General features: G+C 42.8%; 1 protein-coding gene across 2 annotated transcripts in view; it reads right to left on the bottom strand.

Moving 5' to 3' along the window:
• LOC311101865 (lissencephaly-1 homolog A-like) overlaps positions 1 to 25,282 on the bottom strand; it is a 52,606-nt gene extending 27,324 nt beyond the window's left edge. For both annotated transcript variants that reach the window (XR_014609961.1, XM_084143090.1), the window contains exons 1-2: positions 25,124 to 25,282; positions 8,954 to 9,266 (exon numbers count right to left, since the gene is read on the bottom strand). Coding sequence is in view for 1 of the 2 variants with exons in the window: in XM_084143090.1 (XP_083999216.1) it covers positions 8,954 to 8,985 (32 nt within the window). In the remaining variant the exon portion in view is untranslated. The remainder of the gene's footprint in view (positions 1 to 8,953; positions 9,267 to 25,123) is intronic.
• Between the last annotated feature and the right edge of the window lie 976 nt (positions 25,283 to 26,258).

The raw sequence follows: 26,258 nt of genomic DNA, 5'->3' as shown, positions 1-26,258 counted from the left end.
GATATAGAATTCTATTCCCTTGTCTATAGAATTTTATATCCATTTGTATGTAGGTCAAGTCTTTGATCGTATATTCTGGTTATGTGTTGCTGTGTGTGTGTGTAGGTATGCCCTGCAGACTTGGTTTCAAAATAAGCTAGCTAGTATTTGTTTTCTTACCTGCCTGGAGTGCCGGATGGGCGGAATTTGCACTTTTAGGACTATTCCATTTCGCCAGGCAATCTCAATCAAGCACAGCTAAAGTATTTGAAAGAGAATATAGTATTATTTGAACCCAAGAGTGGTATTGGTGTATTAAGGCTTCTATGTGGTAGACCGTTGTTTACCTCTGAATAGGCTGAATGTGTATGAGTTGCCCTGCGCTGCCTGCCTGCTGCCGTATATAGAGCATGATATCACAGCCTGGGCCTGTTCTGGCTCAGTGTTATGGTGCTTCTCTCCCTGGCCTGTGAACTGAACCTCAGTGCAAACAAACAGTAGGGTGGAGGAGAGGGCTCAGTACAGTTATAAAAGACAAGGCTACTGTGACTGGCAGGCAGAGAAAGACTCATTACATAGAGCTAGAGACATTCAATAAATAAACAATAGAATAAAAGCAACACACACACAGGAGAGAGAGCAAGAGAGAGGAGGTGGGCTTCTTAATTACTTCAGTTCTATACCACTGCTATCCTTGGACAGGGAATGGGACTCTTTACTGCCCATAGTGGCCGGTGCTTGGCTGCTCTGAGTCTGAGGCATACATGGCTTAGTAGAGCGGTAAGATGTCTGTCTGGCGGTTAAGATCACAAAACCATGTTCGGCCAAGTGGAAGCCATGGAAGAGCAGCACTAGTGTAGCGCATAGGAGCTACTCTGCCCGCTGAGAGGGGGAGGGAGGAAAGGAGAAAAACAAGGGAGGGGGAAATTTAAAATACAAATTTTTCTTTAACAAAGGATTATGTGGAGCATGAGCTCTCGCTCTCCCTCTCTCCATGATCCCTGTACAGTGAGGGAAAAAAGTATTTGATCCCCTGCTGATTTTGTACGTTTGCCCACTGACAAAGAAATGATCAGTCTATAATTTTAATGGTAGGTTTATTTGAACAGTGAGAGACAGAATAACAACAAAATCCAAAAAAACACATGTCAAAAATGTTATAAATTGATTTGCATTTTAATGAGGGAAATAAGTATTTGACCCCCTCTCAATCAGAAAGATTTCTGGCTCCCAGGTGTCTTTTATACAGGTAACGAGCTGAGATTAGGAGCACACTCTTAAAGGGAGTGCTCCTAATCTCAGCTTGTTACCTGTATAAAAGACACCTGTCCACAGAAGCAATCAATCAATCAATCAGATTCCAAACTCTCCACCATGGCCAAGACCAAACAGCTCTCCAAGGATGTCAGGGACAAGATTGTAGACCTACACAAGGCTGGAATGGGCTACAAGACCATCGCCAAGCAGCTTGGTGAGAAGGTGACAACAGTTGGTGCGATTATTCGCAAATGGATGAAACACAAAAGAACTGTCAATCTCCCTCGGCCTGGGGCTCCATGCAAGATCTCACCTCGTGGAGTTGCAATGATCATGAGAACGGTGAGGAATCAGCCCAGAACTACACGGGAGGATCTTGTCAATGATCTCAAGGCAGCTGGGACCATAGTCACCAAGAAAACAATTGGTAACACACTACGCCGTGAAGGACTGAAATCCTGCAGCGCCTGCAAGGTCCCCCTGCTCAAGAAAGCACATATACAGGCCCATCTGAAGTTTGCCAATGAACATCTGAATGATTCAGAGGAGAACTGGGTGAAAGTGTTGTGGTCAGATGAGACCAAAATGGAGCTCTTTGGCATCAACTCAACTCGCCATGTTTGGAGGAGGAGGAATGCTGCCTATGACCCCAAAGTAACCATCCCCACCGTCAAACATGGAGGTGGAAAGATTATGCTTTGGGGGTGTTTTTCTGCTAATGGGACAGGACAACTTCACCACATCAAAAGGGACGATGGACGGGGCCATGTACCGTCAAATCTTGGGTGAGAACCTCCTTCCCTCAGCCAGGGCATTGAAAATGGGTCGTGGATGGGTATTCCAGCATGACGATCACCCAAAACACACGGCCAAGGCAACAAAGGAGTGGCTCAAGAAGAAGCACATTAAGGTCCTGGAGTGGCCTAGCCAGTCTCCAGACCTTAATCCCATAGAAAATCTGTGGAGGGAGCTGAAGGTTCGAGTTGCCAAACGTTAGCCTCGAAACCTTAATGACTTTCAAAGAGGAGTGGGACAAAATCCCTCCTGAGATGTGTGCAAACCTGGTGGCCAACTACAAGAAACGTCTGACCTCTGATTGCCAACAAGGGTTTTGCCACCAAGTACTAAGTCATGTTTTGCAGAGGGGTCAAATACTTATTTCCCTCATTAAAATGCAAATCAATTTATAACATTTTTGACATGTGTTTTTCTGGATTTTTTGTTTTGTTATTCTGTCTCTCACTGTTCAAATAAACCTACCATTAAAATGATAGACTGATCATGTCTTTGTCAGTGGGCAAACATACAAAATCAGCAGGGGATCAAATACTTTTTTCCCCTCACTGTATGTACTGTATTCAACAGTTCACTGAGAATGTGTAGGAGAGGACTAGTTGCCTCTACTAACCTTCAGGGGTTTGAACCACTCATAAAACAGGATTGGGTCTTTACGGTTGTATCCCTGGGGGCAACCCTAAAATGTCCATGAAAAAGACCAGTCAGTCTTACGAATTCTGTCCAGCTGAATGCATCTGATAGGTGGGGTTGGGCTACTCCAGGCTTGCATCCAAAATAGCTCCCTATTCTATATTAGTGTACTGCTTTTGACCAGTGTCTCATAGGGCTCTGGCATGGGGAATAGGAAGCTCTGGCCTAATGTATTGCACTATATAGGGAATAGGGTACAATTTGAGACTGGCCCCATGTCTTGGTAATTAGACAGTGGTAATTAACAGTCTTCATACCTGCAGCGATCAATCACTTAACTAGCCAATTAATCCACAAACCCATTTACTAAGAGAAGGTTGAATTAAATTCAAATAGAGGATAAATTGATACATATCATGGTTTTATGCCCTTCATTTAGCCTCCGCGCTTTTAATAATAACAACAACACCATAAAGTAGGCCTAGTTAACTTATTATCTGTCTGTGAGATAGGTGGGTATGTCACGGTCTATACTCAGCCAGCTAATGCACCCCCTTTAGCAGTGGAGGCTACAGTTAAAATGGAATTGACTGGTTTGGGATCACATTAGAGGATAACAGCATGGTTCATCCCTCAGGGTAGGACAGAACTCCAGACGGCTATCTAAAAAGCTGTGAATCTGCACAGGGAAAGGGACTGATATGAAGGTAATTCTGACCATAGTATTTACCAGTACCAGCCAAGTCAGTTTCCACACCACATACAGAGGCAATGACATGGTACTGATGTTCTAGTTGGAGGAGAGTCAGTGAGCTCTACAACACATGGAGGTGAGGTGTGTGTTTGTGTGTGTCTAGCTTGAAAACTGTTGAGTCAGCTGTAAATACACGCCACACACATAATATGCATGGTGAACACAATCTGCTGTAGATGGAGTATGAAGAGCTAATTCTTCATACAACAAACGGCCTCTTCCACTAGCAGCAGGCATAAATGGGATTTGGTGGGCTCTACAGAGCCACACCTCTCAGGAGTCAAGGGCACAGACTAAACCAACCGGCCTTTACATTGTTCAGCCTGAGTAAGACTACAGGAGGAGAGGGAGAGAAAAAGAGAGGGTGGGAGAGAGAGAGAGAAATGGGGGAGAGGAGCGAGCAAGAGAGAGGGAGAGAGGGTGAGGAGAAAGGGAGAGCGGAGTTAACCTACCAGGATTCAGGAGGCTTTAGATTACCAACTCATGTATTCAGCTTTCAGCAGCAAAGAGGGCTAGCAGAAAGACCCACAAAAGCCAGGTTCAGTTAAATTAGCCTGCTAAAATACACTACATGCTTGTGTAATGCATACAAAGCACATTTGTTCCACGTTTCATGCACAAGGTTCAACAAGCAGACTTAAAAACATCCTCTGTAACAACACAACAGGAACAGGTTTCAAGAAATATGCTCTGAGAAATGTATGCTATGTTTTCATGGCAGTCTGAGCACCAGCATTTTTCAGTGAAGTTAGAACAGTGGTGTCCCTACACAATCCGTCTGTGTCTGTCTGACGGGCTGGATATTAGATCCATATTGATGATGGACCCCTGCCGGCCCACCTAGCCACACTGGATACACAGTACACCAGGAGCACGCCACAGGAGTGTGTGTAGACAAGATGGACACGTGAGCAATTTCCTATAGAAGCCAGCTGCCACACCCAATACAGAGTACAGGGAGTGATTGAGCTTGTTGTACCATTACAGCAACGTACCTGCCAACAGAATGTGTTAATTGTCATACATTTGATGACGTCTCCATTTTTAACATATTCAGGAAAGTCACCTGACAATTCCACAGGGAGAGACGAGGAGCTTAGCTACCCCAAAAATAAAAGCCATAGAACCTAAAATGAATCAAAGAGTTAAGTAACAATCAAGACTGAAAAATGACATTGATTTAAAATTGGCCTCCTTTTCCAGTCGGTCACATAGAAGCGGATCAAAGATCTGTATGAGTGTCACTCTGTTCTGTCCTCAGTGCTATTCTGTACCATTAGCCTCAGACTGTACAATGTACTTTCACTGTTAATAATCTGTAACATTCATGATGCACCTACGTCAGAGCAGTCACAGCTAGTGGGGGCAGCTGAGAAGGAACACAGTCACATGAAAAATATTTGACTAAAAGACCTGGAAAAGACTAAAGAGAAGTTCTTTGTGAAGCAGGAAAAAATGAAGAAGCTTGAACTTGGCCCATCTGCACATGTCTGCCTCCTGCCAGCAGGTCTGGGGCAGGGGGAACATCTATTTTTACCGCCGTGGTCTCTGGGCTTGAATCCAGTGACCCAGGAAAAACAAATGTGCTTTTCATTGCTTCTGGAAATAAGAATAGAAAAGGACTAGTTGTGAAAAAATTAATAATTGTTACATCTGACAAATAGGCTTGACACTTACGACAAAAAATATTTATGTTTTCAGAATAAGGTGACAGACAGATAGATCATTTACATCTACAGTGAGGGAAAAAAGTATTTGATCCCCTGCTGATTTTGTACGTTTGCCCACTGACAAAGACGTGATCAGTCTATAATTTTAATGGTAGGTTTATTTGACCAGTGAGAGACAGAATAACAACAACAAAATCCAGAAAAACGCATGTCAAAAATGTTATAAATTGATTTGCATTTTAATGAGGGAAATAAGTATTTGACCCCTCTGCAAAACATGACAAGGGTTTTGCCACCAAGTACTAAGTCATGTTTTGCAGAGGGGTCAAATACTTATTTCCCTCATTAAAATGCAAATCAATTTATAACATTTTTGACATGCGTTTTTCTGGATCTTTTTGTTGTTATTCTGTCTCTCACTGTTCAAATAAACCTACCATTAAAATTATAGACTGATCATGTCTTTGTCAGTGGGCAAACGTACAAAATCAGCAGGGGATCAAATACTTTTTCCCCCCTCACTGTAACAGTGAGGAATTCAGTTGCTATTGCAAATTTATCTCCAAGAACCACAAAGTTTGTTAAAAAAAAGTATATTAAGTCTAAAAACAAGCACACAGAAATGTCTTCCCCATTCTTTCTCCATGAACTAACAATCTCTATGGTGGCATGTCTTATATCACCAGTGAGCCAAACATCCTTGTTCTACTAGACTCTCTTCCAAAAAGCATTAGCAATTTAAAGAAGCTTTCACACATTTCTCTCTCCAGCTCAATCTGACAGTTGAGTTGGGACACAAAAATATATGGAGGGGGTGCGGAAGTTTTCAATAGAACGGGAACAAGAACTATTTGTGTGCAGCTTGACAACAAATAAACCATGAAGAAGGTGAGGGAGGGGAACGGGGGTCATAGAGTACTGAGGAGGCAGGCGGGCAGTCAGCTGGTAACAGTCACCATTTCCCCCCAGTCAGTCCATTGTTTTAGCTGTAAGGACTCAAGATGGCCGCCCGGTTTCCCACCAGGTTTCACAGAACACAGACAGAGCGGGAGCGGCAGTTGGTCGGTCACACAGTGTTTTACTGTCAAGAGCCTCCTCTTAAAACACTAGGGCCAAAGGACGCCCCATTAGATGCAATGCAACAGATGCCGCTCCTCGTCGGCCTGGCAGCTCACATGGGGCAATGGTCCCATACTGGTTCCTGTATTTTGTGTGTGTGTGCGTGTGTGTCCGTCCAGGCGTTACATAATGGAGTAGAATGTGAGGAGCCTGCTCAGTGTTCTGAATAAGGAGCATGGAGGATTAGAATTCCAACGGAACACTCGATAGCGATACTGAGAGTTCGGCTGGCCCTGCGTCTGTGAGGCTAAACTAAAACACAGAAACACATTGTCAAGAGTATGACGAGTGTTATGTTCTGTCATGTGAAGGACCACCACATTTATAGTCAACCCATCTCATTACAGATATGGTAACAGCACTAACCTAGTTCATCAATCCAAATAAATTCATGGTTAAGCTAACTCTTGCTAACACATCAATATTTTCATTAGAATCAGGGGTCACGTTAGGTTTCAGAAATCAGCATTTTCAAAACGCAGACCATAAAAAAATCTGCATCTTAAAATGTCAATATTAAAACACAGGTTAAATGTTTTTTTTATTATTGCTTAAATAGAGTGATCAGGGGCGTAACTAGTTTTCCTTCGCAGAAAAAAACATTACTGCAACACATTCGGTAGAAAATAGCTTCATTTTCATCAGATGACAACAGAAGTGCAATGCTATTTGGCTAGCAGCCTCACATAGCTTGCTAAAAGTAAATTAGCTTACAATGAAAAAGCAAGGTATTTTTTTGCAATAACTACACATGATCATCATATTTCTAATGTTTATCATAGAAAGAATGTAGCCAGCTACATTTCCTAATTTTTTGTTTGAAGTTACTGGAGAAAAGTGTCTACACGTCAGTCAGAGTGCTGTCTGCTGATAGAATGCCTGTTCGCGAATGCAACAATTTTATTGACAACGAGTGCTTATTATTTCAATAACAAGCATTTTAGATATGCGTTCTCTTTTTTCCACGCAGACTTCTGCATTAACGCAACCCCTGAGATTACTGAGTGTTAATTAAACGCATAACCTTTGACACATCTCTCCCCTCTGCTCTCCTATAGATCTGTAATCCCCATACCCCAAGCCAACCTCAGATACTATTAGGCTATTTCTTCATATTATAAGTGCAGCAATGAGCACACGGCAGTAGGCTTTAAGCAAGAATGTTCCATTAGCGGGAAAACACCATTATCAAAAGTGACCACAAATGCGATTATGCATGTAATGCTTTTATTATAAAGGCGCATTTTTATGGTGAAAATTATCTTCCCCAAACTTGAAACTCAATCGCTGCTTATGTAAAAAAATTAAACTCTACACCCCTTGTAAAGCGGATTAACGTGCTTAATTTTAAGAAGTTATTTGGCCACTTCAGTTCTGACACAAACCTTATTAAAACATATAGGCCTATGGGCTAGGCTACATGAGGTGTGAGACTATGATTAGAAAAAGTTGCAAAAAAAAGTTTCTTATGCTGGGCATCATTCACAAGTGATAATATATAATTCACAAGTGATAAGCTAATATTGTCACCCATCAGACTACTCTTGATTTAATCGTGTCTTTACATATACTAAATAATATGTGAGAAATTTGTTTTGATTTAGAATGGACCATTATCATGCACCTGTATCGAAACAGGGGCAGCGGGAAAAAATACATGTAATCTATGCGCTTTTCCCCGTGGTTTATTTTCATGCCAGCCAGGTAGGCTATACTCCTGTTGTAAATATAAGCAATGTGCTTAATTTTTGGAAAGTTGAAAAATAAATCTAGTAGGCCTAGCCTATAGAAAGCTGATCCTCCTCTTTTCAGTAGAGGACATCACTCTATTCTCACACAATTGCATAGCCTATTGAAATGTTGCGCAACATGAGCTCATGGGCTCTCATCAATTGTTTGATGAGATTTTCGAAGACATTTGCATTGATGTCAGAGTGATTAGAGGGACAAGAGTGCTGAGTACCAGGCAGTTAGCAAGTTTGGTAGGCTACTAATGACAAATCAGCAGCATCAGAGCTTGGAGAAGCCTAATTATCGTGACTAAACGTTCACATGGAATTTGACTGCCTTCATGACTTGTGACCGCCGGTGTGGCGGTAATACGGTCACGGCAACAGCCCTACTCTCACACACACCTCCTCCCCATATATCGTAACCTTCTCTCTCACACCTCTCATCATGTATCTGATCAGACACAGGGCTGTGTTAACCCTCTTATCCCCGCCTCAGGGGTTAATTCCCAAGTTCATAGACACCGCAGGGTTACAGACACCGCAGGGTTGGTTAGACACCAAAAAATTATCTACGCACATCTTGTGCTGTGAGTGAGTGGGCATTTTCCTTCACTGCATCCATGTCTGTCTGACGAGAACAATGTTAACTACTAGCTAGAGCTGTTGCTTTTAGTCTCTGGAATGGATCGAATGGTTAACAAGGTTTGCAATTCGCAGGGGGGATAGGAAGGAACACAATTTTCAGTGTTCACCTGCTTTCCCTCCTTTTTGAACACAGATGCATGTATTGAGCTCATGTGGCTTCTAGCCCACGTACTAAAGACATTCACCAGCCACAGTCCCTGACCGTCACAGGTACTGCTGATGTCACATGGCTGTGTTATTCAGGGCTGCTCTAAAGAACAGCTGGTGGTGGATATCAAAGAAACAGCAGCTCAGCTAGTTATTGCAACAACATTGTGGATTGTGTGTCTGTGTTTTAACATTGTTGGTCGTGTGTGTGCGTTACTCACAGCTCGTCTCGTTGCCGTTGTGACAGCACCATGGTGGAGGCAGGGAGATGTAGGCGGGGCCAGGGGTGGTCGAGCAGAGGGCGTGGCTTGCAGCTGCTGCGGTTTCCCCGGTCAGAAGATCAGTTCAATCCAACCAACACCAGACACACACTTCCGACAGCGACAGTGTTCCGATGCACAATGACGACTCCGGCTAACTGGGGGATGGAGGCTCTGCCACTAACGCAGGACTCTGCCCCCCAAAAGCTCTGGCTCCAAAAACGAGACGAGAGGAACGCCTGCAGAAGGGTTACCAGTCAGTTCTAAACTGCATCTGGAAAGAGAGAGAGAGGGGAGAATATGAGTGAGGAGAGAGAAAGTAGAGGGAGAAGTAGAGAGAAAGAGAGCAAGAAAATAGGAGCGAAAAAGAGAGGTCAGTATTATGAATGCATAACAGACACCCGATAGAAGAACAGTCAGAGAGGGCGGATAGGGACGAGAACATTCATATGACAGTAAAGAGCATCTGTGTCTAAAGCCAGCTCTTCTCATCACACTACTGAGAGCCAGAAAGATAAGGAGAGGTCACAATAATGCAGCTGACCTCTGTTGCATCAATAGAATGTATTGACCCATTCTCCAACAAGCCTTACAGGTATATTATTATAATGTGACACCCAGCCAGAGTTAAAAACATCCTCATTTTCATCAGGTGTTTCACCTGTTCAACTCTCCCAGTAACCCCACTCTTCTACCTTCCCGCCACCAACACCCATGACTAAAATGTAAATTGGATCACTATGAGGCAGCCTGGTCATGTCACGGTGACCGTTTAGTCTGGAGCCCTTGGTTCCCCCTGTAGGGAGATCCTACCACATGTAGAGTAGAGAGATGACCCAGATTCAAGCAGCCAACTTCAGTTCCCATACCAACGACTGTCCAACAGAACAGTAAAAAGCAGGACAGAGTAACGGTTGTCTGTGCAGCCAAATCTCCAGGCAGTCCCAAACTCATTTCACTTCTCCCGGTTCCCTCAGAATTGGCTGATAACAATTCATATGAAATCAACTGACAAGGGCTTCAAAACAACAGGGCTCAAATAATTGAATTAATAAAATAATCAAATCAGTGGCCTTTTTGGTCTCATGGTTTCAACACATCTTATCCACTACTTCACACAAAATCAATTTAAGAGGGCTTTAGTGCGTCTCAAGGATCATCCTACAGGAAAACATAGTGTACACTCAGGAGCCAGTTGATGGTACTTGGGATTAACCTGAGGTGCCAGCCACGGTCATCAGCCACGGTAAGCCTCTTAGTCTACTGGGAGCAGGATCACGTTGTCTCACCCAGACCAGTAAACAAAACACAGCAGTATTTTCCTTGATTCCTGGGCTTCTTCTCCTCCAGTGCATTCCTCATGTCCCTGCTCCTCATCTCCTTCTCAACAACGACAGAGGAAAGCAAGGAGAGCATTGGAAGAGAAGATCAATTCCAGCCTTTGCTTCAACATAGCACCTACGACAGGGTGACCTAAAGGCACAGAGCCCCATGGTAACTAGAAAACATCCTAAAAGATGTAACCTAATGGAGGAACATCCAATGCATTCCTTATATCACTCAACATGTAGCCTAGGTGATCCTAAGGCTGGGGAATTTCCACCTGTTGCTATTTGCAGACAGTAGAAAGTAGGCCTATTTTTTAGCAAGAGAAAGGGAACCATTTGAGAGAGCAGCATGAGAAGAACCTACATCAAATCTAGAGATAGCCTAGTCAATAAATTCTACACAAAATCAGCAATGAGGAATATAACGAACGGAAACGGTTGTTCTTTTTTATCAGCGGTTGGTGGATTTGACACTGATGTAACAGAGCAGTCAGAATTGGTTACCAGCAGCAGATAGCTAGAGGAAAGAGGTGTGGGGCTTTGGCCTGGACTCTGCTGTGAATGTTAAGTGCCCTGGGCACCACCTGACCAATGAACACTGATTTCATCACCATGCAAGCGGTAATCACCCGGTCATACACTGACTGCAGGGGAAAAGTCTCACGGGTTTATTCAGTGAGGTGAATCGTTCACAACGTTGCAGATAAAACACTGCATTGGTTGCTCCCATTTGTCATACACCCCAGGCAGGGGCAGAGGGTTCATGGCTGGCAACATGAAAGGTGTACATTTGTTCTGGATAAGAGCCTCTGCTAAATGACTGTAGTGCAATCTAACACATTGATTTTCCATACTGTATATTTTTTACTCTTAATAGCTGGTTTCTGAGTGTGTAATTTGTGTATCGTGCTAGACATTGCGCTTTATCATTCTCATTGGGGTGTTTCATCAGTAGTAAGTACACTGTTGGAACAATAACACAATCGAGGCAATTGGCTTAGGATAAAATGTGATCACATCACACCACGATTTAAGAGGTGATTGCCGACTAGGCCTTACCGCTAGATGCACCCATTTATCTGACGGTTATTGATTGTGTGTGCGTCCAGGAGTCACATTAACGCAGAATTCTGCATTTCTCATGCAGAAAAAATATATATAAAAACACATAAAGAAATATCTGGCTGCGTTTTGTAAACACAGATCTAAAATGCTTCTTATTGTAATTTCTGCTTGCTTCAGACAAAATGTTGTGCTTCAGTTGCACTTCTCCACTCGGATGAGAAACCTTTGCTCTCGTCGTCATTCCCAAACAGGCATTATATCAGCAGACAGTGCTCTGACTGATGTGGAGCTACTTCTCGCTGGAAAAATTCAAGATTAACTTCAAGCAAAACATTAGGACATTTAGTTGGCTACATTCTATGATAAACAAATATATTTTAGCAAAAAATACCTTGCTTTTTTATTGTAAACTAATTTATTTGTGTCTGCTAGCCAATTTTTTTTGCTACTTTCTGCCGAATGTGTTGCACTAATGTATTTTGTGTGAAGGATAACTATAGTTGCACACCACTGATCACTTTATTGAAGCAAGAAAACACTTTCAATATAAAATACAGGTACATTTGTTTTTTTGTCAGTGTTTTGAAAATGCAGATTTCTGTTGATTCTCTAGTCTGTGTACCAGTGGGCACTGAACAATAAGGAAACCAGCTATCCAGAGTTGGCATGGCTGTGCTCTGTATGTTGGCATAGTCTGCCCTGAAGGACGGTGCTCTTCAATAGGGCTGTGCTCTGAGTCATAAGGGTGCTATTTTATCAGTTGAATGAGAAAGGTCAACTGTGAAAACAGCAGCAGACCATGCCAATAATTTTTATGATCATCATACCCAAGGTGATGAGAGTTCTCAAACTTCCCCTATTTCTCGGTGGTCAGGCAGGGCTCTACAGTGCGACCATTTTACAATAACTTGATTTACAATCAACTAAGACTAGTAGGCTAGTCGACACGGCTATTTTATTATTCTGCAAATTATAATCAGACAAGTAGATTAGCTGTAGGCCTACATCAGCATAGCAAAGATCAAAGTCTATAGAGGTAAGCATGATTCAACAGGCTAACAGAACCCAACAGATAACCTTTATTTCATCAACATCTTAATCCTTCCAATACTAATGTATACTGATATTGCATTTTAGTCAACGCCTTTCTGAAGTCTGACAAAACAAGGCCATGAACAAAGGAATGGTAAATGCTTCAGTGGTACACTACTATGGAATGATGGAAACAAAGGGTGGAATAACACAGAACACACTTAGCGTGTAGTATTTATTAGCACTATCAGACTGTCACACAAAGAATACAGCAATAGGGATTTAGAAGAATCCCTGCCCAAGGTCAAGTCTAATATCACTGCATTCCCTTTCCCAGAATCCCACATCCAAGTCCCAATAGCATGATTCCTTTGTTGTTCCTTGCCACTCAATGTCATCATCGACCCTCGTATCAATCCAAATGGCTTTGAATATAAATATATTTTTCAATGCGCTCCTACATTTCTTCAGCCCTATTCGGACAGGATTATTTTTACTGGGGGTGGTCGGTAATGTAATTACGTGCACAAGCCCAACTGTAATTTTTTGTCCCATCCGAATCTGCCATGTCAGTAATTTTTTACATGGCAGGAGTGTAACAATTCCAGCCAGAATAACCTACTCCAAGGTTCTCTGATAGTGTTCCAAAAAAATAAATCTACTTAGGTGCACATGTGCTCCTTGTAAAAAAGGTCAGCGTAGAGCCCTGCTACTGGCAATAATGTACAACATGATATATGGCCCTGATAATTACAACTACCTAATTGACCCGCCAAAAGCAGTAACTGACATCAAAACAAGGCTTAAAAGTGCAACTGGTTATAATACTTGGACTTTAAATCAATCACCGGTTTCCATGGTACATTTCAGGACACCATGGTCTGGGGGGGGGGGGGGGATGAATGAAATAGCTTCTAAAATAACAGTTGGAGCAGCCAGAACCTCTAAAAATTTAAAAATAAAAAAGCCTAGGCTACATTCATAAAGATGGGATTTTCAGAGCTAGTTATTCTGTAAATAATTACCAGCTTGTGCACAGTAGGTCTCTTCTAGGCAGGCAGGCAGGGCACTCTTGCAGAAATTATTTGAAGCGCTTTTTCACTAATTGATAATGACAGGGGATTGAACATCTGGCACACAATGCAGTCTTCCAGAGGTCATCACCTGGGCTGGCTGCAATGGCTGTTATCCAAGCTATCTGGTCTGAGAGAAGCCTAAAGCAGCCAGGGATACAATGGATGGCTGCTGCTACTCATACATATAAAGCATTCATTCTTAAACGTAACACATAACAAACTGAACATATATCTTAGCCTTGTTGACTATCCACATCCTAAAAGAGAGTGGTGGAAGAAGTCCATTCAATGTTGGCTCCTCCTCCTTCCATGTATATTTAAGCAGTCCAATTGAGACAGATGGCAGGAGGGAGGAACCATGATTTTGAGTGCAGTGACTGAATGTGCACCGCCGCTGCCGAGAAGCAAAGAGGTGAATAAAGCATGGGTCTGGCCATCATCACTACTGTCAGAGTCCCCTGATAGAAGAGCCATGATTAGCAGATCAGAGTACACATACGCTGAGGGAGTGCTCAGTAGCAACACTGTGGTAGACAGCACTCTGTGAGAGTCAGAGGAGAGGTTGTGCTACAGGCCAGGGCAAAATATCAGTGAGTACTAGCTAAACCACTGGCAGAAGATAATAAATTAAAAACTTTTATAGAGCTATTGATTACCTAAAGAATCTCAAAGCGCTTTAAAGCAACAAAAATACATAAGATAAGGCTATTTAACAAGTCCAAGTTGGCCAACATTAAACTGATCAGAACAAATAACAAATTAAGGGTTTTAAGCATATTTTCAATTCCTCCATGTAGGCTATGCAGTGCACTGTGTAAATCAAGGATCAAGACACTTCCCATTTCTAGTTATGCATTGACATGATTCAGAAATCAAGCTGCTACATATACAAACACACATATATACACACATATACAGCGGGGAGAACAAGTATTTGATACACTGCCGATTTTGCAGGTTTTCCTACTTACAAAGCATGTAGAGGTCTGTAATTTTTATCATAGGTACACTTCAACTGTGAGAGACGGAATCTAAAACAAAACTCCAGAAAATCACATTGTATGATTTTTAAGTAATTAATTTGCATTTTATTGCATGACATAAGTATTTGATACATCAGAAAAGCAGAACTTAATATTTGGTACAGAAACCTTTGTTTGCAATTACAGAGATCATACGTTTCCTGTAGGTCTTGACCAGGTTTGCACACACTGCAGCAGGGATTTTGGCCCACTCCTCCTTACAGACCTTCTACAGACCTTCTGCATTCGTCCTGTCCCCTTTGCAGAAAAGCATCCCCAAAGAATGATGTTTCCACCTCCATGCTTCACGGTTGGGATGGTGTTCTTGGGGTTGTACTCATCCTTCTTCTTCTTCCTCCAAACACGGCGAGTGGAGTTTAGACCAAAAAGCTCTATTTTTGTCTCATCAGACCATATGACCTTCTCCCATTCCTCCTCTGGATCATCCAGATGGTCATTGGCAAACTTCAGACGGGCCTGGACATGCGCTGGCTTGAGCAGGGGGACCTTGCGTGCGCTGCAGGATTTTAATCCATGACGGCGTAGTGTGTTACTAATGGGTTTCTTTGAGACTGTGGTCCCAGCCTCTTCAGGTCATTGACCAGGTCCTGCCGTGTAGTTCTGGGCTGATCCCTCACCTTCCTCATGATCATTGATGCCCCCACAAAGTGAGATCTTGCATGGAGCCCCAGACCGAGGGTGATTGACCGTCATCTTGAACTTCTTCCATTTTCTAATAATTGTGCCAACAGTTGTTGCCTTCTCACCAAGCTGCTTGCCTATTGTCCTGTAGCCCATCCCAGCCTTGTGCAGGTCTACAATGTTATCCCTGATGTCCTTACACAGCTCTCTGGTCTTGGCCATTGTGGAGAGGTTGGAGTCTGTTTGATTGAGTGTGTGGACAGGTGTCTTTTATACAGGTAACGAGTTCAAACAGGTGCAGTTAATACAGGTAATTATTATTATTATGTAATTTAGCAGACGCTCTTATCCAGAGCGACTTACAGGAGCAATTAGGGTTAAGTGCCTTGCTCAAGGGCACATCAACAGATTTTCCACCTAGTTGGCTCTGGGATTAGAACCAGCGACCTTTCGGTTACTGGCACAACGCTTTTAACCACTAAGCTACCTGCTGCCGAGAAAATGATGAGTAATGAGTGGAGAACAGGAGGGCTTCTTAAAGAAAAACTAACAGGTCTGTGAGAGCCGGAATTCTTACTGGTTGGTAGGTGATCAAATCCTTGTCATGCAATAAAATGCAAATGAATTACTTAAAAATCATACAATGTGATTTTCTGGATTTTTGTACCTATGATCAAAATTACAGACCTCTACATGCTTTGTAAGTAGGAAAACCTGCAAAATCGACAGTGTATTAAATACTTCTTCTCCCCACTGTCTGTGTGTGTCTGTGTGATATATATACACACACACACACACACACACACACACACACACGCGTATGTGTATATACACTGCTCAAAAGGGACACTAAAATAACACATCCTAGATCTGAATTAATGAAATAATCTTATTAAATACTTTCTTTACATAGTTGAATGTGCTGACAACAAAAATCACACAAATTATCAATGGAAATCAATTTATCAACCCATGGAGGTCTGGATTTGGAGTCACCCTCAAAATTAAAGTGGAAAACCACACTACAGGCTGATCCAACTTTGATGTAATGTCCTTAAAACAAGTCAAAATGAGGCTCAGTAGTGTGTGTGGCCTCCACGTGCCTGTATGACCTCCCTACAACGCCTGGGCATGCTCCTGATGAGGTGGCGGATGGTCTCCTGAGGGATCTCCTCCCAGACCTGGACTAAAGCATCCGCCAACTCCTGGACAGTCTGTGGTGCAACGTGGCGTTGGTGGATGGAGCGAGACATGATGTCCCAGATGTGCTCAATTGGATTCAGGTCTGGGGAACGGGCGGGCCAGTCCATAGCATCAATGCCTTCCTCTTGCAGGAACTGCTGACACACTCCAGCCACATGAGGTCTAGCATTGTCTTGCATTAGGAGGAACCCAGGGCCAACCGCACCAGCATATGGTCTCACAAGGGGTCTGAGGATCTCATCTCGGTACCTAATGGCAGTCAGGCTACCTCTGGCGAGCACATGGAGGGCTGTGCGGCCCACCAAAGAAATGCCACCCCACACCATGACTGACCCACCGCCAAACCGGTCATGCTGGAGGATGTTGCAGGCAGCAGAACGTTCTCCACGGCGTATCCAGACTTTGTCACGTCTGTCACATGTGCTCAGTGTGAACCTGCTTTCATCTGTGAGGAGCACAGGGCACCAGTGGCGAATTTGCCAATCTTGGTGTTCTCTGGCAAATGCCAAACGTCCTGCACGGTGTTGGGCTTTAAGCACAACCCCCCCCCCGGGCTTTAAGCACAACCCCCCCCCCCCCCCCCCCCCCCGGGCTTTAAGCACAACCCCCCCGGGCTTTAAGCACAACCCCCCCGGGCTTTAAGCACAACCCCCCCCCCTTTCTTGCCACAGCTCGCATTGATGTGCCATCCTGGATGAGCTGCACTACCTGAGCCACTTGTGTGGGTTGTAGACTCCGTCTCATGCTACCACTAGAGTGAAAGCACCGCCAGCATTCAAAAGTGACCAAAACATCAGCCAGGAAGCATAGGAACTGAGAAGTGGTCTGTGGTTACCACCTGCAAAACCAGTCCTTTATTGGGGGTGTCTTGCTAATTGCCTATAATTTCCACCTGTTGTCTATTCCATTTGCACAACAGCATGTGAAATGTATTGTCAATCAGTGTTGCTTCCTAAGTGGACAGTTTGATTTCACAGAAGTGTGATTGACTTGGAGTTACATTGTGTTGTTTAAGTGTTCCCTTTATTTTTTTGAGCAGTATATATATATATATATATATATATATATATATATATATATATATATATATATATATATATATATATATATATATATATATATATATATATATATATATATATATATATATATATATATATATATATATATATATATATATATATATACACACATACACACACACAGTGAGGGAAAAAAGTATTTGATCCCCTGCTGATTTTGTACGTTTGCCCACTGACAAAGAAATGATCAGTCTATAATTTTAATGATAGATTTATTTGAACAATGAGACAGAATAACAACAAAAAAATCCAGAAAAATGCATGTCAAAAATGTTATAAATTGATTTGCATTTTAATGAGGGAAATAAGTATTTGACCCCTCTGCAAAACATGACTTAGTACTTGGTGGAAAAACCCTTGTTGGCAATCACAGCGGTCAGACGTTTCTTGTAGTTGGCCACCAGGTTTGCACACATCTCAGGAGGGATTTTGTCCCACTCCTCTTTGCAGATCTTCTCAAAGTCATTAAGGTTTCGAGGCTGACGTTTGGCAACTCGAACCTTCAGCTCCCTCCACAGATTTTCTATGGGATTAAGGTCTGGAGACTGGCTAGGCCACTCCAGGACCTTAATGTGCTTCTTCTTGAGCCACTCCTTTGTTGCCTTGGCCGTGTGTTTTGGGTCATTGTCATGCTGGAATACCCATCCACGACCCATTTTCAATGCCCTGGCTGAGGGAAGGAGGTTCTCACCCAAGATTTGACGGTACATGGCCCCGTCCATCGTCCCTTTGATGTGGTGAAGTTGTCCTGTCCCATTAGCAGAAAAACACCCCCAAAGCATAATCTTTCCACCTCCATGTTTGACGGTGGGGATGGTTACTTTGGGGTCATAGGCAGCATTCCTCCTCCTCCAAACATGGCGAGTTGAGTTGATGCCAAAGAGCTCCATTTTGGTCTCATCTGACCACAACACTTTCACCCAGTTCTCCTCTGAATCATTCAGATGTTCATTGGCAAACTTCAGACGGGCCTGCATATGTGCTTTCTTGAGCAGGGGGACATTGCGGGCGCTGCAGGATTTCAGTCCTTCGCGGCGTAGTGTGTTACCAATTGTTTTCTTGGTGACTATGGTCCCAGCTGCCTTGAGATCATGACAAGATCCTCCCGTGTAGTTTTGGGCTGATTCCTCACCGTTCTCATGATCATTGCAACTCCACGAGGTGAGATCTTGCATGGAGCCCCAGGCCGAGGGAGATTGACAGTTCTTTTGTGTTTCTTCCATTTGCGAATAATCGCACCAACTGTTGTCACCTTCTCACCAAGCTGCTTGGCGATGGTCTTGTAGCCCATTCCAGCCTTGTGTCGGTCTACAATCTTGTCCCTGACATCTTTGGTCTTGGCCATGGTGGAGAGTTTGGAATCTGATTGATTGATTGATTGCTTCTGTGGACAGGTGTCTTTTATACAGGTAACAAGCTGAGATTAGGAGCACTCCCTTTAAGAGTGTGCTCCTAATCTCAGCTCGTTACCTGTATAAAAGACACCTGGGAGCCAGAAATCTTTCTGATGGAGAGGGGGTCAAATACTTATTTCCCTCATTAAAATGCAAATCAATTTATAGCATTTTTTACATGCGTTTTTCTGGATTTTTGTTGTTATTCTGTCTCTCACTGTTCAAATAAACCTACCATTAAAATTATAGGCTGATCATTTCTTTGTCAGTGGGCAAACGTACAAAATCAGCAGGGGATCAAATACTTTTTTCCCCTCACTGTACACACACACCAAAAAAAGAAACGTCCCTTTTTCAGGACCCTGTCTTTCAAAGATAATTAGTAAAAATCAAAATAATTTCACAGATCTTCATTGTAAAGGGTTTAAACACTGGTTTCCCATGCTTGTTCAATGAGCCATAAACAATTAATAAACATACACCTGTGGAACTGTCCTTAAGACACTAACAGCTTACAGACTGTAGGCAATTAAGGTCACAGTTATGAAAGCTTAGGACACTAAAGAAGTCTTTCTACTGACTTAAAAAACACCAAAAGAAAGATGCCCAGGGTCCCTGCTCATCTGCGTGAACTGCAGATGTGGCCAGGGCAATAAATTGCAATGTCCGTACTGTGAGACGCCTAAGACAGCGCTACAGGGAGACAGGACAGACAGCTGGCAGACCACGTGTAACAACACCTGCACAGGATCGGTACATCCGAACATCACACCTGCGGGACAGGTACAGGACGGCAACAACAACTGCCCGAGTTACATCAGGAACGCACAATCCCTCCATCAGTGCTCAGACTGTCCTCAAAATAGGCTGAGAGAGGCTGGACTAAGGGCTTGTAGGCCTGTTGTAAGGCAGGTCCTCACCAGACATGACCTGCAACAACGTTGCCTATGGGCACAAACCCACCGTCGCTGGACCAGACAGGACTGGCCAAAAAGTGCTCTTCACTGACGAGTCGCGTTTTTGTCTCACCAGGGGTGATGGTCGGATTCGTGTTTATCGTCAAAGGAATGAGCGTTACACCGAGGCCTGTACTCTGGAGCGGGATCGATTTGGAGGTGGAGGGTCCGTCATGGTCTGGGGCGGTGTGTCACAGCATCATCGGACTGAGCTTGTTGTCATTGCAGGCAATCTCAACGCTGTGCGTTACAGGGAAAACATCCTCCTCCCTCATGTGGTACCCTTCCTGCAGGCTCATCCTGACATGACCCTCCAGCATGACAATGCCACCAGCCATACTGCTCGTTCTGTGCGTGATTTCCTGCAAGACAGGAATGTCAGTGTTCTGCCATGGCCAGCGAAGAGCCCGGATCTCAATCCCATTGAGCACGTCTGGGAACTGTTGGATTGGAGGGTGAGGGCTAGGGCCATTCCCTCTAGAAATGTCCGGGAACTTGCAGGTGCCTTGGTGGAAGAGTGGGGTAACATCTCACAGCAAGAACTGGCAAATCTGGTGCAGTCCATGAGGAGGAGACGCACTACAGTACTTAATGCAGCTGGTGGCCACACCAGATACTGTTACTTTTGACCCCCCTTTGTTCTGGGACACATTATTCAATTTCTGTTACATGTCTGTGGAACTTGTTCAGTTTATGTCTCAGTTGTTGAATCTTGTTATGTTCATACAAATATTTACACGTTAAGTTTGCTGAAAATAAACACAGTTGACAGTGAGAGGACGTTTCCTTCTTTGCTGAGATATACACACATTTATATATTACCAGTCAAAAGTTTGGACACACCTACTCATTCAAGGGTTCTTTATATTTTCATTGTAGAATAATAGTGAAGACATCAACTACGAAATAACACATATGGAATCAAAAAAAGTGTTAAACAAATCAAAATATATTTGAGATTCTTCAAATATAATAATAATAATGCCATTTAGCAGACGCTTTTATCCAAAGCGACTTACAGTCATGCGTGCATACATTTTTACGTATGGGTGGTCCCGGGGATCGAACCCACTACACTGGCGTTACAAGCGCCATGCTCTACCAATTGAGCTTCAGAGGACCACAAATAGCCAGCCTTTGCCTTCATGACAGCTTTGCACACTCTTGGCATTCTCTCAACCAGCTTCATGAGGTAGTCACCTCGATTGCATTTCAATTAACAGGTGTGCCTTCTTAAACGTTCATTTATTAAATGTATTTCCTTCTTAATGCGTTTGAGCCAATCAGTTGTGTTGTGACAAGGTAGGGGGGGATACATAAGATAGCCCTATCTGGTAAAAGACCAAGTCCATATTATGGCAAGAACAGCTCAAATAAGCAAAGAGAAAAAACAGTCCATCATGACTTTAAGACATGAAGGTCAGTCAATACGGAACATTAAGAACTTTGAACGTTTCTTCAAGTGCAGTTGCCAAAACCATCAAGCGCTATGATGAAACTAGCTCTCATGAGGACTGCGACAGGAATGGAAGACCCAGAGTTACCTCTGCTGCAGAGGATAAGTTCATTAGTTACCAGCCTCAGATACAGCAGCCCAAATAAATGCTTCACAGAGTTCAAGTAACAGACACATCTCAACATCAACTGTTCAGAGAAGACTGTGTGAATCAGGCCTTCATGGTCGAATTGCTGCAAAGAAACCACTACTAAAGGACACCAATAAGAAGAGACCTGTTTGGGCCAAGAAACACGAGCAACGGACATTAGATCCGTGGAAATGTGTCCTTTGGTCTGGAGTCCAAATTGGAGATTTTTGGTTCCAACCGCATGTCTTTGTGAGACGCTGTGTGGGTGAACGGATTATCTCTGCATGTATAGTTCCCAACGTAACGCATGGAGGAGGTGTTATGGTGTGGGGGTGCTTTGCTGGTGACACTATCAGTGATTTATTTAGAATTCAAGGCAAACTTAACCAGCATGGCTACCACAGCATTCTGCAGCAATACGCCATCCCATCTGGTTTGGGCTTAGTGGGACTATCATTTCTTTTTCAACAGGACAATGACCCAACACACCTCCAGGCTGTGTAAGGGCTATTTTACCAAGAAGGAGAGCTGTATCAGATGACCTGGCCTCCACAATCCCCTGACCTCAACCCAATTGAGATGGTTTGAGATGAGTCGGAGGGCAGGGTGAAGGAAAAGCAGCCAACAAGTGCTCAGCATATGTGCGAACTCCTTCCAGGTGAAGCTGGTTGAGAGAATGCCAAGAGTCTGCAAAGCTGTCTTCAAAGCAAAGGGTGGCTTTTTGAAGAATCTCAATATAAAATATATTTTGATGTGTAACACTTTTTTGGTTACTACATGATTCCATGTGTGTTATTTCATAGCTTCGATGTCTTCACTATTATTCTACAATGTACAAAATAGTAAAAATAAAGAAAAACCATTGAATGAGTAGGTGTCCAAACTTTTGACTGGTACTGTATATAACAATGGCATGAGCTGACAGAGAAAATATTATCATGCATACTGGCACCATATTTCCCAGTCTCTCCATGAATTTGGGTGGATTTTTTGTGATATTTGCAGGGAAAAAATGCTTGATTTTGCTGAAGCAATTCTGACATTTTGTATGGCAATATGCAATGATTTTGTCCAATTTGTTAGCGAAAATGCACTGACGAGGGGACATTTTTGGGGTGACAGATGGCTTGATTGAACCATATTATGTGGTAAATGTACAGTGATTGGTTGAAATTGCAAGCCCTCTTTTTGTACTGCGGTGATGGGTCAGTTTTATTCGATAATATTGCAATGATTTGACTGTTTTATAAGTAATAGTGCGATGATTTCCAACTCCTCACATAATATGCTGGGAATTGTTGATTTTCAATCCAAAACCCATTAAATGAGCAGTGGCACTAAGCTGTCATGTGAAGGTGAACCCAACCTGGCTGTCCCAGACCCAGAGACAGGAGGGGGGTTGCTGGGCTGGCATGTCCTCCTATGCTGAAGGTCAGCCACTGTCCTACTGTGACCTCTGGGCTGGAGCTCAAAACAGTGTAACGTGGGCACCTGGTGGTGACTGTGTTAGTGAGGCACTCTGCATTCACAAAAAAAGACACACCCTCCCTCTCTCTCTCATTCTCTCCTCCTCCCTCCCGCCGCCTCCTCCACAGAGAGAGGAATCAAACATCCTCCCCTGTGCAACCTGAAAACACAAATTGTCAATGTTGCCATGGGTCAGGTACCACTCAAAACACTGAAAGGTCATTAAACAATCAGTCAAGTTAACATAGTCCCACCTCTTGGATAACAGTAAAATATCACAACATTTGTGTATTGAGGACATTATGAGAATCACAAATACCATGATTACTGATTAGCCATTTGGCACAATAGATACATTTGTGGGCGCACATGTGTTTATATTCTCAGGATTTTAATAATCTGCTTTATTTTCTAAATTTGTCTGGAAATTTGTCAAGCCTGCAACCACAAACAAGTAGCCTATTAAAATATTCTAAAACTACCCATTCATTAAAAAAAACTTCAACATCTGAATGCTTACATCAAGAGACTTTGCCTATTCAATCAAGTATGGTCCACCAGCATAGACATACAAACCATAGAACCACATTAGCTACAACTGTAAAGGAGAAAATATAGCTACCAAGTTATTAATTGAAGCTCCACTGCTAAAACAATCCCCTCATTTCGGTTGCATCAGCTGGTGCAGCAATCCTTACAGGTGTAGCCAAGCTCTGGTCTGGCCAAGATGAAATGATACATTCGGGGAGGAGGATTGCATAGCAACGGATCCTGCTACAAACACGATAGGGGTACCATCAAGAAGGCGGGGAGGAGGAGAGTGACTTGTCAGTTTCAGCGGAAAGAGATGCAGGCTGAAGGATCCATTCTGCAGTAGGAGAGGGGTGGCATCTTTTCTAACCTAATGGAGGGTACCGCTGCCTTTCAACCCACGTGATCAAACTGAAACTATATTCGATCCTCAATCGACATCAATCCCAAAATAAAATATAAAAGTATTGAAGAAAACATAGGTTTCAAGCTGAAGCTATTGGTCAAGGCAAATTGTAGTTTTTCTTCAACTTATTTTTTTTCCACCGATGTGCTCCACCCTTATTTCTATAAACTGCATGGATTCATTCAGACTTAGATCATTCGTGAAACAGGGCCAACTTGCAGAGAATGATTTCTGTAAAGACGTTACGGGTCTAGAGCCTTGATAGATCACAAAACGTTCATCAAAGTTGTCCAGTTGACTGGATGTAACGTTATGGATGTAACGTTATGGATGGAGGGAGTAGCGTAGCCAGTGGCTACAGGAAACACAACTAGCTTGGTAACTAGCTGAGCTAAAAAAAAAGTGTCCATTTCAGACCACATCTAATGTTTCACATGACATTCGGACAATACTAGCTAAAATCACTTAGCTAGCTACCTCCTAAATAGCTTTCAAAATAATGATACAACTGATTGTATACGCCCTTTTCCATTATTGAACATTCTAAAATCGTGGGTAACGTTACCTAGCTAAAGTTATCTAGCTTGTCACACAGTGATCAAGTAACGTTAGATACCTAGATGTTTTACGCTCGACAATATCACACATTAGTTGGTATAAGTTTGTAGCTGGTATGTGAAATAACTGTCACTCAAATCATGACCTACATATGATCGCGAGGCGAACGCAACGTTGACTAGCCTAGAGCGCGCACGCTAGCCAGCCTAGTAATTCGAATGTGAGTTCAACAAATTAATTCAATTGAATGAAACAATTGGCAATACACTTTGCAAAATATAAGTTTAAAAAGTTAATTAACTAGTTAGTTACATCGATAAAAAGGCATCGCGTCAAGTATGTGCATAAACTAGTTAACTAGCTACCTACACACATAATTGATGAGTTTGACAAGCCCGCTAGCCAGCCGGTTAGCCTAGCTAGCTAACGTCAAAATGATTTCCACTGACTAACGTTAGCTAGTTACCTGGCTGGCTAGCGAGCTAGAAAGTTGGTATCAAATTTTCGAATACATTTAAATCAATAACACTTGAAAAATAGATGCAAGTTCGGACCAAATAGTAACTTAAATCAGGTTAATAACAGTTATTTACATGCAAATTGACCAGTGCCACTAGTTGGTTAGCACAGTCATGTACAACTCTGATGGCCAGCTACCTGCTGCTCCAAGCGGCCTGTCCGCCATTTTGAGACATAGAAAGGGGGTGCAAAAATACAGCCACATCGTCATTTTCCCCACTTAGCATTTCATCGATACTCAATATCTGATGCAAAACAACTTACCCTATAGCTTTTCCTGAAGATCCTTCGCCAGTTCGGACAGTTATACAAGCCAAGAGGACGTGTTTTTCGTTCCAAAATAAGGTCCTTCTGATCTCGAGGTTAAAGTATGCCGACTTTTCTCTCTAGCAATCCTTGTTTTTTCGTGCCGCCTTCGGAATCGGGGACGCGCTTGCGTTCGCAAACTGACAGCGACGCGCGCGTACGCCCTTGATCACAGCCATACTTTGAAAAAAATACATTCTTGCATACACCCACTGAAAACTACTCTAATTTTACTTAATAAGTAGCTATAAACATTCAGTATTTTTGACTACACGTCATTACTCAGCCTCTGCCGATGGTGCGTCATTGACGCCTGTTTACAGTCAGTGGATATTCAAATTCCAGAATGTTATCAGAACTGGATCTCTATTGATGACGTGCCATAGGTCTATTAATTATATACTGCAACATTTGAGTGACAGGTCCACTAGTAGGATAGCAAAAATAAGCATCCAGTCTTTACACTTGGAATGCATGATAATATCATTGCATCTAATTGCCTGTCCAACAAGCTGGATAGCTTCGAATAATTTCATACATTTAATCAAAGTTTGATTAGAGCAGATAACATCCTCTCAATCTAATGTGTAAATGATTAGTTATTAAAAATCCAAGCCAAGTGTTATTTGCTAGTTTTCTTTATTCATTTTAATACAAAGGTATACTCCGACCAAAAATAATTAGATTGTTATTTTGTAAAGAGCAACAGACAGGTACCACACAGCAAGGGAAGCAGACTTTTAACACTAGAATGTGCAGAAGAAATCTAATATGTTAAAGAAAACAGAAAAACAAACCCTCAAACAGACAAACCCTCGTTTTGAGTGCCACACAGAGACAATGCAAGCTGATCAGTGTGCGTTAGACAGCCATCTACACTGAGGTGATAGGGACCAGATTTGTACTGTCTTTGCCCCATAGGACCTCTTTTTCTCCCCACTAGACGAGAGGGCAGAGACAACCCAGCTCAGTGTCAGTACATCTATGAAATGTTGATGGTCAGAGCCTTCTATTTTTCTATGTAGTAAATAGACAGCTCTATTGGTAGTTTATTGTGTGCTGTTTAGGTAAATAGATGTCATCTAGACAAATA

Source organism: Coregonus lavaretus (genome assembly GCF_964263955.1).
Source record: "Coregonus lavaretus genome assembly, chromosome: 26".
NCBI classification, from domain to species: Eukaryota; Metazoa; Chordata; class Actinopteri; order Salmoniformes; family Salmonidae; genus Coregonus; species Coregonus lavaretus.
This window is presented reverse-complemented; position numbering and strand designations above follow the sequence as displayed.